This window comes from Excalfactoria chinensis, chromosome 2, assembly GCF_039878825.1.
Source record: "Excalfactoria chinensis isolate bCotChi1 chromosome 2, bCotChi1.hap2, whole genome shotgun sequence".
Lineage (NCBI taxonomy): Eukaryota > Metazoa > Chordata > Aves > Galliformes > Phasianidae > Excalfactoria > Excalfactoria chinensis.
In genome coordinates, this window is record NC_092826.1 from 129195198 (window position 1) to 129212861 (window position 17664).

The 17664-nt window shown below is 35.7% G+C and overlaps 1 protein-coding gene across 1 annotated transcript in view; it reads right to left on the bottom strand.

The window, feature by feature from the left end:
- Positions 1 to 17664, bottom strand: part of PARD3 (par-3 family cell polarity regulator) — a 411266-nt gene that overhangs the window by 182523 nt on the left and 211079 nt on the right. Inside the window, exons 7-9 of the mRNA XM_072328130.1 lie at positions 16709 to 16792; positions 8493 to 8618; positions 6887 to 7269 (exon numbers count right to left, since the gene is read on the bottom strand). Coding sequence (XP_072184231.1) covers positions 6887 to 7269; positions 8493 to 8618; positions 16709 to 16792 — 593 coding nt within the window. The remainder of the gene's footprint in view (positions 1 to 6886; positions 7270 to 8492; positions 8619 to 16708; positions 16793 to 17664) is intronic.

Genomic DNA, 17664 nt, shown 5'->3' on the forward strand with positions numbered 1-17664 from the left:
TCATATTAGCAGTTTGTGACACAAAGTAGTTTAAACTACTGAATTAAAAAATAAAACATACCCACTTAAAGAAAGCATTGGATTTTGAAATTATCAACTATAAGGAGAGAGATAACAGTACAACAAAATAACTAGAAGGGCTGAGAATTAATGGCAATAATCACAGTAAATGCTCTTTCCAAACATTTCAATTCCTGCTTTTTCACCATGGACTGTTCCTTGAGATCTGTGAGTGGATGGATGATTTCAAAAATAATTAATTATCCTATTATTTTACTTTACAAAGTAGATTTTGTTAAGGACTGAACCTCATGCAAGAACTGAACACAAAAGATGCTCTTCTCATCATTAGGGTCTTCAATAATCTAACCAAGACCAGCCTAGATGCTTCCTGAAAGGTTGTTTTACTGCCCCTACTCTAAGCTCCATATTTTCAGAATATCAGCATAATTGTGCATGCAAATGACTGTTAATAAGTCTGTCTCTTAGCTGTCTATAAAATTACTGTAGCCACACACCCAAACAATACAAATAATTGCATGCCCATTTTTATGCAGTTGCACGGTTTAGAATGAACATTTTTTCCTTATTTTCTTCTTCCCTTCTTTCCTTCCCCCTTGCTTTCTTTTTTTTCTTTCTCCCTTCCTTCCTTCCTTCCTTCCTTCCTTCCTTCCTTCCTTCCTTCCTTCCTTCCTTCCTTCCTTCCTTCCTTCCTCCTTCCTTCCTTCCTTCCTTCCTTCCTTCCTTCCTTCCTTCCTTCCTTCCTTCCTTCCTTCCTTCCTTCCTTCCTTCCTTCCTTCCTTCCTTCCCTCCTCCCTCCCTCCCTCCTCCCTCCTCCCTCCCTCCTCCCTCCCTCCTCCCTCCTCTTCTTCCTTCCTTCCTTCCTTCCTTCCTTCCTTCCTTCCTCCTTCCTTCCTTCCTTCCTTCCTCTTCCTTCCTTCCTTCCTCCTTCCTTCTTCTTCTTTCTTTCTTTCTTTCTTTCTTTCTCTCTTTCTTTCTTTCTCTCTTTCTCTCTTTCTCTCTTTCTCTCTTCTCTCTTTCTCTCTCTTTCTCTCTTTCTCTCTTTCTCTCTTTCTTTCTTTCTCTCTTTCTCTCTTTCTTTCTTTCTCTCTTTCTTTCTTTCTCTCTTTCTTGTCTCCCAGTAAACAATGATCAGAAGAAAGGAAAAGTGGAAAGGTGAAACTTGATGCAGATTATTCTTCTTCAGTGGCCAGTAAATGCGAAAAGTTATTTGCTTCACTTCTGAATCTTACTTCTCAAGGTCACTTAAACAATTGAGGAATCTACTATGTCTCAGAAGTGACAAATGCCACTACTGCATCTCAAAAGAAAATCTAAAATCAGTCCGCTTCTAAGAAAACATTTCAATCATTTCAAAAGAAATTTTAAATAAAAAATTTAAATGTCAGTTCAAAATCTGGCTGAAAAAAACATGTGGGAAAACAAGAGAATATGATGAAAAATGCATGTAAATCTGTCCAGTTCAGATCCATAATGCAGGGTAACTTAATAGTCAAGTTTAGTTTAGGATTCCATGTTTTATGCTGCACTGTATAAACCACTTAACACAAGTAAAACAAGTGATTTTCTATACACGTGCTTTACTCCACAGCAAATATGCTGTAATTTTAGAACAGTTTGTTTAGAAAGGACATACAAAGATCATCAAGTCCAATGGCCTGACCACTTCATTGCTAGCCAAGTTAAATGTATTTTTAAGGGCACCATCCAAATGCTTCTTGAACACTGACAGGCGCAGGGCATCAGTCACCCACCTCTCCAGGAAGCCTGTTCCAGTGTTTGACCACCCTCAAGGTAAATAATTTTTTTCCTGAACCCAGTCTAAACTGCCCTAATACATCTTTGTGCTGTTCCCATCCTGCCATCAGTTCCCAGGAGCAGAGCCCAGCACCTCTCTCTGCTTCATCTACTCGGAAAGCTGCAGAGAGCAGTGAGGTCATCTCTTGGCTTCCTTTTCTCCACACTGGACAGCCACATAACCTCAGCCCCTGCTCAGAGAACATGCCTTCCAGCCCTGTGACCAGTTTTGTTGCCCTCTGGATGCATTCAATATCTTAATATCCTTATATTTTATATATCTTAATATCTTTTTTATATTCTAATTGAGCATACTTAGAAGCTATCCATAACAACTCATTTGTGTCTCTAATTAGATTTCTTTTTTTTTAAAAAGAGGGGTGTTTCAAGGCTGAGTGCAGCAGTGCTATGCTGTGCAGAGCCCAAGCACCTGGCAGGTCTTGCAGTGTCAAGCTGCAACAAGAGGCAACTTTTACAATCACAGAAGGGGGAACAAGCAAATGCGGTTCCAAGTGGAAACTGAAGAGCAAGAAGTCTTGTAATCCTCCTCACGTATAAAACTCACACGTTTTTCTCTGTTGTGCATGAAGTGCCTCCTTCAGGCCTAAGCATCTCCTAGAACATGGCTACAAGGCCCTTTCTGTGACTGACCCGGCAATTCCTACAGCTTTCTGGCTGTAAGTTTGTTCTTTACTTCTATTTCTTATTTCTCTTGAATCTATAATATTTTGCAAGAGATAAATACTCTTTGAGCTATGGCTGGCAGTTAAGCTGCACTCTGGAAGCAGGGAGATATGGGCAGAAGCCCAGTTTCATAGAATACTTCAAAGAGAAAACAATAATCTTTGATGGAACTAGAATTACTTTAGCAGGGAGGTTGGACTTCGTGATCTCTTGACTTTCCTTCCAAGCCCCCTGCTAAAGCAGGTACACTACAATAGGTCACACAGGTAGGTGTCCAACAGGTCTTGGATATCTACATAGAAGATGACTCCACAACCTCTATGGGCAACCTGTCCCTGTGCTCTGTCATCCTTACTGTAAGAAAGTTCTTCTGCATGTTCATATGGAACTTCCTCTGTTCAGATTTTAGGTAATTACTCCTTGTCCTATCACTGTATACCCCCAAGAAGAGCCTGGCTTTTTCCATTTGCTTCCCACCTCCCTTTTGATATTTATAAACATTAAAAGATGACTCTCTCAGTCATCTTTTCCCCAGGCTGAACAGACACAGGTTACTCAGCCTTTCCTCATACAAAAGATGCTCCAGGCCATTTATCATCTGTGTTGATCTGCTGGACTCTTTCTAGGAAATCTTTTTTAAACTGGGCAGCCCAGAACTGGACACGGTATTCTATATGGTGCCTCACCAGGGCAGGGCAGAGTAGAGGGGACGATCACCTTCCTCAACTTGCTGGCCATGCTTTTTATAATGAACTCTGGGATACCATTGGCTTTCTTAGCCACAAGGGCTATCTCCAGCAGGTCATCCCCTAACCTGTAATGATGCATGCAGTTATTCCTCCCCAGGTGCACTTGCTCCTGTTAAACCTCATCAGGTTCCTCCCTGTTCAACATAGAAAAGAATCAACTTTGAAAACAAGAGCTCAGGTTTGACATTTTACCTAAAGAATGATATTATCAGTTTAGTCAGACAAAAATGTAGTTATAGATAGATATGATCCAACACAGTGAGTATTACCATATTTAAGGGCAATCAAATTTGAGGAAGCTAATTCAGAGATTGAGTACTTCAGGTTTTTCTCAGAACAGTGATGTAAAAAAACAGTATACGTGAAATCTGATTAATACAACGTCCAACTGAAAAGCAATACTTTGAATGCTTTAGTGAGCATCAGGTTAAATGCCACAAGTGCTCAGAGACTTGAGCCTTAGAATCATTTGTTGAATGATAGATTATTTATTACTTATAAATGCTGGTCTAAATTTCTTTCTCTTTGCAGGCAAAAAACAAACAAAAACAAAAAACAAACAAACAAACAAAAAACCCTAAATATAAATAAATAAGTAAATAAATAACCAGAACTGCATGTATGTCACATACTGTTTGTATGTGAGATCAAAATTTGTCCTGCCACTTCTTATATTGCTGGTGTTATATCAGTAATTGCATTTTCTCTATATATTAGCTATTAAGAACTTCTTTACTTATTTGTACTTACTATGATTTTACACCAAAATATATATAAACAGGATGGCTGTCATCTCTTGTGCTATCTTAATTTGTGTGAACTATTAAGCCAGATTGTAATACACCCTTAATAGCATTCAAATATCAGTAATAAACCCTACATCTATATGCTAAAAGTTCAGGCCCTGACCTTTAAGGAAAGATAAACAGATATCCATTTTCATTTAGAAAAGCCAACAAACATTCTGCATTGACTGAAACATATGACTGACCTTCTCTTCTGACTTTATTAAACTGCTAAATCCTATGAAAGTTCAGGTTATTTTAAAATGCCAAAACAGCAATAAATATTAAGAAATCATAATTACAGAAGCACATACTGTAGGGCTATCTTACTGCACCATTTTATACAATATAGCTCATGCAATATATTGAAACACAACTGTGATAAAGCTCTCTTTGTATTATAAAGGAGTCAATTCGCATGTACTACATCATTAACTGGAATACCCAAGTTAAATAAAAAGTGAATTTCAAGATGAAGCTTGTATATCTCAGTGCACATTTTTTTTTAATTTAATGATGATAATTGGTGTCTGTTAGCCAGAAAGAAAGCACATTTGTTAAGTTTCCATAAATCTTGTGTTATTACAACATCTTTCATTAGAAACGATCAGAAACGATCAACATCCTTGTTGTACTTGTATTTGTAACAAACTACTTGGGTATACTTAAGTGTTTCACTTTGATTGTTATTCCACATTTATGTTCACAGAGTGATCAAATAAAAGCCAAAAAGGGAGACCCTGCAGTGCATATTTACACTCACGTTGTTAATTCTTCTCACAGTGGATCCTAACATGTGAAAGACAGCAGTGATATAAAGGTATCCTTCTTTATAAATAGATATTTAATTTTTTTAATATCACCATGCATAAAAAAAGCAGAACACTGAATATTTTCTGTCTGTCTCTCCACAATCTGAGCTAGGTGTCATTTCTTCAAACGTATTATTCTCATATAAGGAGCAGTAAGAGCAAACATTCCTTGCAAATACCTGAAATATATTTCAGATACGGATTTTAAAGCTTTTATTAGTGGAAGAGACTTCTAATTATTTCTGATGTGAACTAAATGTTAAAGTATCTTGTAGATCACTTTCCATCAGCAGGTACCATGCATCTACATCTCTCCAGAACCATCTAAAATAGTGGTGCTAGCAAAGCTATTAAAGAACTTGGGGGAGTAGTTATTGATTAATATTATCTAGTGAAAGAGGATCAAAATGCAGACTTGTATCACAGTCAAAGTATGCACAATAAATAGAAATTACAATCTCTTATCACTTTTGTCACATGTTTTATGCAAATATTGTTTTTCAGTATTCCATGTTCATTTGTATATGCTTTTAAATTATTTGGAAACTGCATTTACACTCCTGGCTAGGAGTTATTTTATACAATGTCCAGATGACCTTTCTATAGCCTTCCAATGGACACACACAAAAAAAAAAATATAGGTAAAAGTCTGCAGTGACTGAGAGCTTACTTGTAAGCACAGCAATTCCTTACACATCTAATAGGAGAATGCTTTTCCAAGCAGGCTGACTTGAGCTGATGGCCTCAAGTATTTCTTGAAGGAGCATCAACAACAGAAGCAAACTGTCAACTCAACCTTATGTCATCTAAGTTTGTGGAGCTTAAAATTCAGCAACCAGAAAGACTCAATCTGGTGGTTCACATGAAGTTCATAGAAAAGAAAGCATTATGATAATGTGACAAGTAGCCTGGCACCTGTGAAACTAAAATCTCTACCATTCAATGCATTGTCTTTGATTTCTTTCTACTAAAATAATAATAAAACATTATCAACACTAGGAAAATACAATTTCCTAAGGGGAAAACAAAGTTCATGAAGAATGTTGTCACACAGGTAAACTTTTTGTTGCAAAGTGTAAATACTGTTCTTGTTCCTAGAGACAAAATTATACCTACCCTAAACATGCTCATTCTAATGTCATGGAGCCTACAGAATGCATAATCCTTTAAAAATCATTTATCAGGAACTAAGAAATACTTACATCTAAATGCCATTTTACTGCAATTTAAACAATCTTGAAAGCATCTAGATGGTAACTCTATAAAAATACCAAACTTTCTCACTAAGGGCATTTAACATATGATAAAAATTCCATGGGTGTACCATTGCATCTACATGTAGTATATACATACAAGACAGATGTCAAGATAAGCATGCACCACTTTCTTCTCTGCTCTTAAACAGTCTCTCGCCCTTATTCAAATTACACCAGATAGGAAATATCACATTTCATCTCTACAGTTTAAACAACAACTTTCACATCCCAGTGGATTTAAAAGAAAACATGCTAGCTAGAAATGAGAAAGTCCATATTACTAACTCAATTCAATAGACTTTTGAAATCTAACAGTAAAACCACAATTTGAAAAGTCATGCTAACCATAAAGTTCAGAAGTACACAGCAAACACAGAAAACACAAAGTATACAGAAAATATACAGAAATTACAAAATATAGGCTACTTTAGCTCATTTACTTTTATTAGTTAAATAGTTCTTCACTCCCTGGGTCTTGGCCAACAGAAGCTGTAAAACCCATGGAATTTCTCTTTCTTAGTTAACAGACAGGAAACAATGTCAAAGCCCTTTCAGAAATGATCTTCTGTAAATATGTTGCACACACTGAATGCAAGGAAAGACTGCTGCTGGGGACAACACAACCATTTGGTTTGAGAACGTGAGTAGCATCTGTGTTTCAGAAATAAATCCATTGCCATTCCTATCCTACTGCAAACAGCCTAATATAACGGCACTGGACACAAGGACACACACTATACCCTTATATCTCACAGTATATGAGAAATGCACGGGTGCCTTACCTTTTCTTAGTTGTATACTGAGCCTCTTCCCTATCTTTTTGGTGTTATACCCGCTGTTTGCAGTGGAGGTGAGAACTTTCTGAGGTGACGGTACCAGGCCCGGTGGTGGTTTCCCTGATGAATTCACACTATGAGGTAGCTGTGAGTAGGATTCAGTCTGATCAGACTGGTTACCCGCTCTAGACATTCTTTGTAATGTGTGAAGTCCAGAATTGTGAATATTTTTGCTGTCATTATATTGGGAATCAGGGCTGAACCGATTGGAGTAGTACATGTTCTTCTCGCTTTGGGACAATTGCTCATACTGTTCTTTATTTGCTGCAGGGACCACATGGAACCAAATGAATGGCGTACGCATGGCTTGGCGAAACATATGCTGTGCTCTAGGTTTCAAAATGAACAGAAAATTAGCAAATTAGGGCTGGCAGACTACAAGACATTATAAGCATAATTACTGATGTTAATTAAGCAACATGAGTTGACAGACACATAGCAGAAAATCAGGCTATAGCAGAAGTATAAAACCTGAATCTGTTCATTAGTTTTCTTTGTCTGCCTTCTGCTAAGGTTTACTGCCTTAGGGTAACACAATGGTTAAATATGCTTAAAAACTAACATACCAAATACTTAGAAAAGCAAAAATATTAACCACAATCTTGAAAGGCAGATTGTTCTATGGCAGGATTACAATGTACTGTTTTGCTTTGAACCTCAACAATCATTTCTTCAGATACAGTAATCGCACTGACGACAGAATTATTGGAATGAAAATTACACTTTACACAAAGAGTAGGTCATAAACAGACATTGGGCATTAGGTCACGATGTGAAACACACAAAATCAAAAAGTCTCCTCAGGCTTAAATTTTGATTCAGAATCTTTGAGCATGTGGAGACAAGGTGCTTTTCACCGTGTGGTAAAGGGGTCATGTTCCAATAAAGGACAAAGGCATGAAGAAAGTATTTCAAGTGAATACTAAAGTACAGGGCAATCAGCCTAAATGATATTCTTCTAGCTCTCAACATATATAAAGTTTTAGAACAATATTGTCATCTTTAAAATCAGATATTTCTGCATATCTCTTTTCAGCTTTCTCCTTTAATTACCTGTGTGTGACATACAAACTGATTTCAGAGTTTAAAGACTTTCTCATTCACCATGTCAGGATTCTACCAGCTTCAGACTTCCACCATGCAAAAAATTTATCATGTCTTAAACTTCTCCAGAAAGTTTGTCTATACAGTCCCTTTAGTTTCCACACATAAAACTATGATTATTTTTAAGATGCTAAAAAATTCAGCCTCCATGTTCTCTGTATATAGTGAACATGATGTAAAAGCAAAAATCACATGGCAACTTTATGATAAACAGTTTATCACTACAAAAGGGTAAAGTCTGTAACATTCAAAACCACAGCAAAAAGAATCAAATGGGGACTGTGTATATTTTAATGACAAGAATTATCTTGAAATTTTATACTACAGCTATGTTGGTCCAAATAAAGGTTAGATCATTATTTCTTAAATACTATATTGCCCCAAACTACTGCATGGTGCAGTGCTAACAATTAAATAACAAGATGCATCATGCAGTAAATAAACTTACTGTTCAAATCTCCTATTCCGAAGGTCTCCATCATTAATCCTGACGATACAATCATTCTCACAAAAAAGATTTTCTTGTTCAGCTTTTCCTCCTTTCTCCAGCCGCTTTACTAGTAGCCCCAGGGTTCTGGAATATTAAGATTACATGTGATTACAGTTCCAGCAGTTTGCAGTATACAGCATCATACTGACTTAGTATTTTATCATATTCATTACAGAAACTAAATTTTAAAACACCTTCACCTGAGAGAAGGATACCAACTTTTCAAATAATTTACAAGCATTACCTGAATTATTATCCATGAAACAAAGACCCTAGGTGAAACCAGCATGTCATTCAAGAGTATAAAGAGAGCAGTGAGTATGATGACATCAGAGCAATTCTTGCAAAAGGCATAGATATCTGAAAAGAAGAACTTGGCACCAAGAAGTTCCATGCACATCTTTTCTAATGGCTAACTGAAGCTGAACAAGTTCAACTTAAAATTTGAATTTCTGAATTAGCAGAGGGTATAACAGCCATTCATTACTGCTCCTGTGAAAGTGAAATATGGGGTCTTCTCATGCATTTATTGTAAGCATTAACATTTCTTGCACAACAGCAAAGTGGAAACTAAAAATAAAAACGCAAATGTCACTTTTAATTCACTGTATTATCTTAGATGAACTGGATCAGTAATAACTGGAAACAATTACCATTTGATAGCTTCTGTGCAATGAGTTGACCACCTCTGCCTTAGTGCTTATGTACTGTGTCATCTTGCTGACATTCAGAGAGAGAAAATACAAATAAATGTTCAGCCTGAAATAATGAAATGGATCCTGAAGAGGGAATTTCTGAAGTATTTGTAGGGCTGTCTGAAAAGTCAGTGATATTTCAATACATGAACTTTTGTTTTGAAGAAGAATTAAATCTTCAGGATGATTCTTGCATCAACACTGAATTGTGGTTTGTTTATTTTTTTCTTTCTTTTAAATATCAGCCTCATAGTGAAATCACAAAGGCTGTGTTAGAGGGTCAAATTCACAGCATCCAAGGTAACCCTTAGCTGCATGACAGGAAATGCAAGATCACATGCCTTTTAGAACAAAACTTGCAATAAACATAGTACTGCGGGTTCACACGTACCTCAAAGAAAATGAGTAGTCAGTGATGATTAAATGGACTCCTTATGATTCAAAAGTTAGATGTGCACTTGAGCACTTCATCAAATGGGTCAGAATAGAAAAAATAGCTTTAACTTTGTCTTCCACTTTAAATTCTTCATTTCTCAAGATACAACCAACATATGCAAGACATTTATTTTACGGAACAGTCATGCTTTCTCTTGTACAAGCCAGATGAAGGAGTAAGAGAAACAATTTTTTAGTATTTCCACTTTGGAACCTTCTAGAGACATTAAGGCATGTTGCTGAAAGGATCTGTACATGTAAACAGACTCTGAGGAAAACAACATAAATCATTTTGACAACACAAATCATCAAACTAAGCCTGAGTTAGACACTAACATTTAGCTGGTACTATTCTGTCTTCAGATAATATGGTGTATTTTACAAAAATCTACCATAATGCATGCCTAATCTTCAACCTGCAGTTCCCATCAGCAGCAAAACTTCACCACCCCCATCTGGTTCCCAATGGACCGCTTGGGTGCAATCACCAATGCTGTGATAGGGCTTGGCTTCAGCTCAGCTGTCACAATTAGCAATCTGTTCCTTTGCAGTAACTACAGCAAACACAACGACCAGATCCATTCTATCCAGGTAAAGTATCGCTCCTATAGAATCCAAGCATTTCAGGAAATGTTTGGAAAACAAAATAGATACTGGTGTGTATCTAGTCCCAGTGCTATCCTTCTCCACTCCACCTAGATATGCTCTGGTTTTGCAGATTCCTTCCAACAACCCTGCATCTCGCCTAAAAATAAAGAAATAAAATAAAAATAAAAATAAAAATAAAAATAAAAATAAAAATAAAAATAAAAATAAAAATAAAAAGTGATTTCCAAAGCAAAAACCTAGCTAGTAGTCACCTAGATAATGAAACACTTCATTTTTTGGATTTGATCTGAGGAGTATTGTTGAGATGGTTTTAGGTATTCACTGTCTCCCATTCCCACAAATAGTTTGTAACAGTGTGCATGAAATAAAAAAATCTTAGTCCATAGCAATCAAACAGTAGCTTAATGATCATGTTGTGCTGTAGTGATTGTGCTAAAATTTGTTGATTTGTTGAGGAATTATCAAAGGAAGCAAAGCACAGAAGAAAAATTTTAAATATTTGTCCCTCTTTACTTCCATTCATTCCTATAAGCCTTGAGTACAATCTCAGGCTATTTTTGTCACCATTAATTCTAGAAAACAAAATTTAAAGAATTATGCATTTAGTTTCAGAAAGAACTACCATAATATTTATGGATGTTAATGATAAAAATATTTCCATTTCTCTAAGCAAAAGACAAACACATGTATGACTTCACTACATTTGTTTTATCAGAATTTCAGCTTTGATATATTTCAAACTAATGTTCAGAAAACAAATTTGCTAAGTTTTCGCATGTAAACTGTTGAATTTCTTTGAGTAGACAATGTGAGTAGAGCCCACAGTGTGAAGTTACTGGAGATGTAACTCTAACAGGGGAAGAGCAATCAAATATCAAAAGTGAGAAGATTACATTTGAGAGAAAAGCACAGTGATATTTGAGGGAGGAGAGGGAAGGGCTGTGTCTGCTCTTCCTTTGCTCTTCCTTTCCTCTCACTTCATGCCCAACAACAGTTCCACGTGGGTATGCCCACCACAATGCCCACAGAATTCATAATTTGGAAGTGCACGTAATGGTTACACGACAGCATATATAGTAACTGCAAAAGACCCTTTTATGGCTATAGATCATAAATCTCAAGATATTAACATGAACATCTATTTACATAAACTACAATACTCAAAGTTAACATTGTGGTGATTATTTGCTATGTAAAATGCTATGATTACTTCATTGCAACATCTGCATGTACTTACGAATACAAGGCAATTGGCCTATTAATGGCTTTTGCATAGCATTTTACTAGAAAAATAACTTTCTACTAATTTGCATTCTGAAGTAATATTAATAAATTATTAATGCAAGACACATCTTTATGCATGGCTTCTCATTTGTTAAATTAAATTCACCTACCTCCATCCTTGAATCTAGTAGAAATCATACTAATCTTTAACCAATGGTAACGTAACACATAAGTAAGCTACCAGTCAAAATTGCAAATAATCTCATTAAACAAAGGCTATGAGTTCTCCTAATGCAAGACTGCACATCTCAGATGCAACATATGGTGCTCACGTGGGATTTTCTTTCTAGCAAATGTTACAGCTAGCCTAACTCAGGCACATAAAGCTGAGGATACTGAGAACAGACCCAAGGCTGGATGGAGGCCTACCTCAAATTTGAAACCAGGATCTTCACAATGCCTAACTTCTCATTTATTTATTTTTTTAAGAGATATATGGAACAAAGTTCCTTTCAGACATTATTGTGTAAATGATTTATGTACATGGTTTCAGAGAGTAAATTGTCTTAGAACTTGTAAAAAATATACACACCTGAAAATTTTAGTAGCAAAATTTTGTACATTATTTTTCAGCATATTATTGTCTGATGTTTGAATTTTACTCTAAAAAAGGCATAACAGGAACTCATGTTTTCTATTGCAGAGAGTGCAGATAAATGGAGTGGATCTGATATGGTAAACATAACTAATTAGATATTTTCCCTGCCACATGCTACCAGCATTAACTCCAATAAGTTGAGAAGTAGCTCTACTGCAGTTTCAATATTATCCTTCCTATGTTAGGAAAGCATACAAATTTTGAAATGCTGTAAATAATCTAGTCTAAAATACTGCAATCAGTATAGATATATATAAATACTTACATATGTTTGAACACAACAATGTATGCAATGCATAAAATATATGCACGCATTTGTATTTGCTTAATCTTTTCAGTTAAAGTCAGTAAATATGTTCTGCAATGTAAGTTGTGGAGTTAAATGTATGAATATCTGTACTCTGCAAATACATAGCAAGGCTGCAACCCTACAGGAACAACAATTCTAAGTGAAAATTTGGTAGCTGTGCAATTTGATGCCAGCATTAACTGATCTGGGAACAGAACGGAAACAGTATCAAAGTACAGAGATCTATCTTAGTATTTGTTTTAAATACATAATTGGGAATGTAAACAGCTTAGATTATATTAGCATTTGCACCACTGTATTTCCACAAGGTTCATTACTCTAATTATACAATTAAAATAAACTCAGCTACATGAGTTAACATTTTGATTCTAAATACAAATTACAACCAATGATAAAACTAGAAATAAGCAGCAAGTGTTTTATTGGCATCTAAATTGCCTGAGTTTTTCTGAGTAGTTCTTTGAAACTGTGAACTCCCCACAAGCCACCCAGCTGTATGGAAATGATGATAATTTGTCATAATAAAATCTGACAGTGTAGATACATGAGAGTAATAAAAATATGATTTTGAACATCCAGAAGACGATTCAGCCATCAATGCCCATTGCATGTACATGCTGAAGTTATTTACCTATTACCTACAAACTAACTAATATAATAAAATCAGACAGAACAGAAAATAACCTATTTAGATGTCTATGTAAAGTCACCAGCATGAAAAGGCAAAAACTCAATTAAGGGACAAAAATAATGATTGATTTAAAAGCAGTTGTGTTGCAGCTTCCCACAAACCACGCAACACTGAGAGACCTCTGAGATGCACTTCGGGAACACCAGTATGGTGCAAATTTCCTAAGAGCAGAAGGTCTGAGTCAGCAAACCAGCTTGTTTGTTCAAGTTAAATTATCATGGCTGATCAATGCTAAATTGCACATAAACTTTGCACAACATTTACGTCACTGAGCTACTGCAGGGCACTAAAATAACTTTATCAGCTTTCATGCCTGAACTCCGGAATCAATTTCCAATCTTTGGCAACCACTCCTCAACATCTCAGCTTGAATACTTCTTCAAATTAAGTTTATGTAACTTTTAAAAGGATGAGATCACACAAAGAAAGCCTTGAATTCAGCTAAAAGAGTGAAGGAATTTACATTTACTCCACAGGAATCTTTTCCCAATGGCTACTTTTGAGACTTAAAAGGCTGGAAATGCAGAAGAAGTTAATACATACTGACTAGATGATCAAATACAATAGGATTGTTAGAAAGACACCTTGAAGGTGGTATGAAGGGATCTCAGTGTACACAATAGCCATAAGATGTGACTTTTCTTTGTGTCTTGAGAAGAACCAAAGTTTTACAGTGAAATACAAACTCATTCATAAGCTCTAGAAAATAAATGGCACTTCTACTAAAAGCATGAAAATAAGAGAACTACAGAACAGAAGAATGTGTAACAATTTTCTAGTATAGGGATTTTGTATGTATCAGTTTTTTAATAGATTTTGTTTTTCCCTGTTTAATAAAATTTGTTAACTTCGTGATTTAAACCGACAAGAAAATTCACCCTCCTATTTTTCCCATCCTTCTCAGACTTCCTTAACATTCTTAATCTGTGTTTTTAGGTTATATATCCTAAGTGCCCTAAGTATTTCTAGCTGCCAGGTTTCAGAAGTATGGTTTATTTTGGATTCCCTGGCATGTTTTGATAGCAAGGACAGCAGGCAAAGCCTCAAAGAATCAGTGCTCTGCACCAAAATAACGTCTGATACTTATTAACGGTAGTGCTTTCCTAGGATTTTCAAGTGAATATCCAAATCCTTTTCTATTCTATTTTAATAACATAGACTTTACAGTAGTCTTGGGACTACAGAGCTTTCCCCACTGTTATTCACAGAGATTTCTGTTGTTATTTCATATATGCCTTGTGTCAGCTGAACCTCCTTTCAGAGAAAGATATGGCAAACGTTCAGCAACTGTATGGATCCTGAGAATATTTCAAAGATTCTTAAAAGTAGAAAAGGCAATCTAATGGTAAATTAGGATATAATTATTATTAAGCTTGCAAAACCTGAGTGCTTTCTCACTGATCACCTATTTTCTTCTGTAGTTTTGCACAGACTGAGAATGAGAACTCTTTCCCTTTATGCTTTTCTCTCATTTTTCTCATACTTTTCCTCTCTGTTCTCTTTACCTAAATAGTTTAGTGTTCACTACTTTCTCTTTCTCTCTGCATTCATTTTCATGCCTCCTATTACGCTTTCCATCTCATCTGTACCATTTAAAAAATGTGCAAGCAGATTTGGTAAACAAAACTTTTATCTCAACAAATTTCAAGCCATAAGGTGATGAATATGTATACCCCTCCTCCCTTTTGACAAGGTGAACAAACTGTTACCTAAAGCATATGATAAAAAAGGCCAATAAAGGACAGATGGATTTGTAGAGGTAAAAACAGATAATAAGCAAATGAAAGTATGATCATGTCTGTATAAATCAACAGTACTTTTTCCAGAGAATAACTGAGAGAGTTTAATTTTTCATTAAGAAATAAAACCTCATTTTTTTTCCAGTACAAATAATCAGTAGCATCTAAACAGATACAGAAGAAGGCCTCACAAATTTTGTTCAAGTTCAAAAGTCAATACAGAAGACAGATTTTACTCCAAATCCAAGCCTTCTACAAAAGAGCCAAATGTTTTCTCAAAATAAGGAAAGAGCACAGATGTGACACATTCTTTTTTCTACGTTTACTTTCTTTTTGGTGGGAGAAGGCCCCTGCGGACTGCATATGAGAAAGGGGAAAATCAATATGCTTGTACACTTTATAAGTTTATCACTGCTTATTTAAATAACATTTTTAAAATGCAATGGAAGGAACAGGAAGAAAAGAATTGAAAGTACAGGATAACTGCAACTGAACATCAAATAAATGAAAAACATGGTTGGCAAACGGAATAGGCTATACACTAAGCTGCACGATACATCAGATTTTTTCTTTGTGAACACTGTTTAAGGTCTTTATTGACTTTAGTTTTGTATATTTATGTTTTTATTGAGCAGATCTCTTGCCCAAATAAGTTTGCTCAGTGTAGCACATAGCAGTGCTTTGCAGTCAAGGAAGGGACAGCCGTGTGCTGGAGCAAGCAGTAAGTAGGCATAAGAGCATTGGCTCTTCCTCCAAATCCACAATTACATGGAAAGCATGGGAAAAGTGCTCTGTAAGCAGTGAGGTCCTCTCCAACTCTGGCTGATCTCCCACTCTCTGAAGCCATGGACACAAGTGTCTCTACCCACCAGTTTTTTCTGCTCAGAGTAAACACAGCTCTCTATAGCAGCAGATACCCCTGTCCCCAAATGAAGGAGGAAGCAGGAGACAGCTGCAGGGAGAAAGAAACAGTCAAGGTAGGTCAGAGCACTGCTGATTCTGCAACAAAATAAAATTTGCTGCCATCGGTGACATTTTTTTTCAACATACATAAAAGCTTTTTTTTTTTTTTTTTTTTTTTTTTACACTAATTACTATGACAGTAAAGCTATTTTTCTCAGACTGTTAGTGTTTTGATTAAAGACCCTAAATACTAAATCTCTACCAAAGTAAGCATTAGAGGTGCTGCATACTGTTTACTATTATAATCCCCTCAATTATTTTTTTAAAGTAGACGATTTTCTTTGCATTTTTTATAAAACTGTCCCAGCTGTAGTAATTCCAGCTTCTGAGTCAATCAAAACACATTAATCTTCTTCACAAACATAACGTTTCAACTTTTTTTGCTATGTATCTTTAACTCCAACAGATGGGACAGCACCAAATATCAAAAGAATAATGATTGTTTTGTTCTTCCACTCTTATCAACTGCAGATGCAAGAAGCCTCTGGTTTAGAACTGATATTTCAGAACATGTGGCTATAAAGAGTCAATGGGGAAATGCTGCCTAAATATCCACCTGAACTAAAGGAGCAGATTATAATTTTTAAGGGCCTGAAGGGAAACATCCTAATACCTCAGTTTACTGTAGGATCACATTACAATCCTGCAATTCCAACTTATTTTAAGAAGAGCATTTACATTATAGGATACAGGCAGTAAACTTACATTTTTTCCTTTCTTAATCAGTGAGGATTCCTTTTAAGAAACATTCAATATTCCACATAAACCAAAGGCACACAATACAAGAATTAACATAACTAAGACAAAACATCAAGTTATGATTCAATTAAAATCCTACACGATACGTTACCTTCCACCTCGGGCACTGAAAGGCACTACATGGATTCCCAAAGGCCCACCGTCGTTGGAGACTTCTACGAGCTTTACCATATCACTGTGAGACAATGATGAATGAGGGAATATGAACATGTACCGTGAATGAACCAAAAAACCCCACACAAACATACACAGAAAAACAAAAACATTCCAAAAATTACGTCATGGTGATGAAAGCATCATTGAATGCAACATACCTGAACAGTAATCTGATGGCATGAAAGGAAATCAATCATCAAAAATAGTTTCATTAATAAAACAAGTGAATATCAAAGCAACTGATACCTTGCTGTATCAAAATAAGCATAATCATCACATGCATGTTGTTCTATTTCTTCCTTATTAAAAAGTGAGATTTAGCTGTTTGCACTGCCAAACAGAAATATCTTAAGTGTCACAAACAATTTTCCCTCAAAAACCTAAGTCTGATCATAACAGTAGCATGTAGCATGCTTTGTTTGTTTATTTTAGGGAGTCCCAACTCCAAGCATTAATATTTGTCTTAACAAAACTACTCCTTAATTAAACAAGGATTGTTAAATTTATAACTCTTTAAATTCTTCTGCTTTTACAACTAATTTACTAGCTTTATTGTGTTGCCATTTCTTTTATTGAAAGCTTCCTGTATCTATCACTCTGCAGTATAAAACTTTCCCCTTTAAGATGTATCTATAACACTCCCAAAAAACCACATGTGCTCCTGAAGCAACCATCCATTTTGTTTTCAGTTTTACCTTCTACCAGCCAAAGGTATAAATGAAAGAGGAAAGCACAAGTTCAGAAAAAATATCTGCAAAGATTCTGGAAATAAATTTGGACTAAACCTACTGATGATTTTGAAACATGCACACAGCTGGAAAGGTGAAGCACAGCCCGTAGATCCTGAAGAGTTATAAATACCCAGATGAGAAAATAATGCACGAAGGCCAA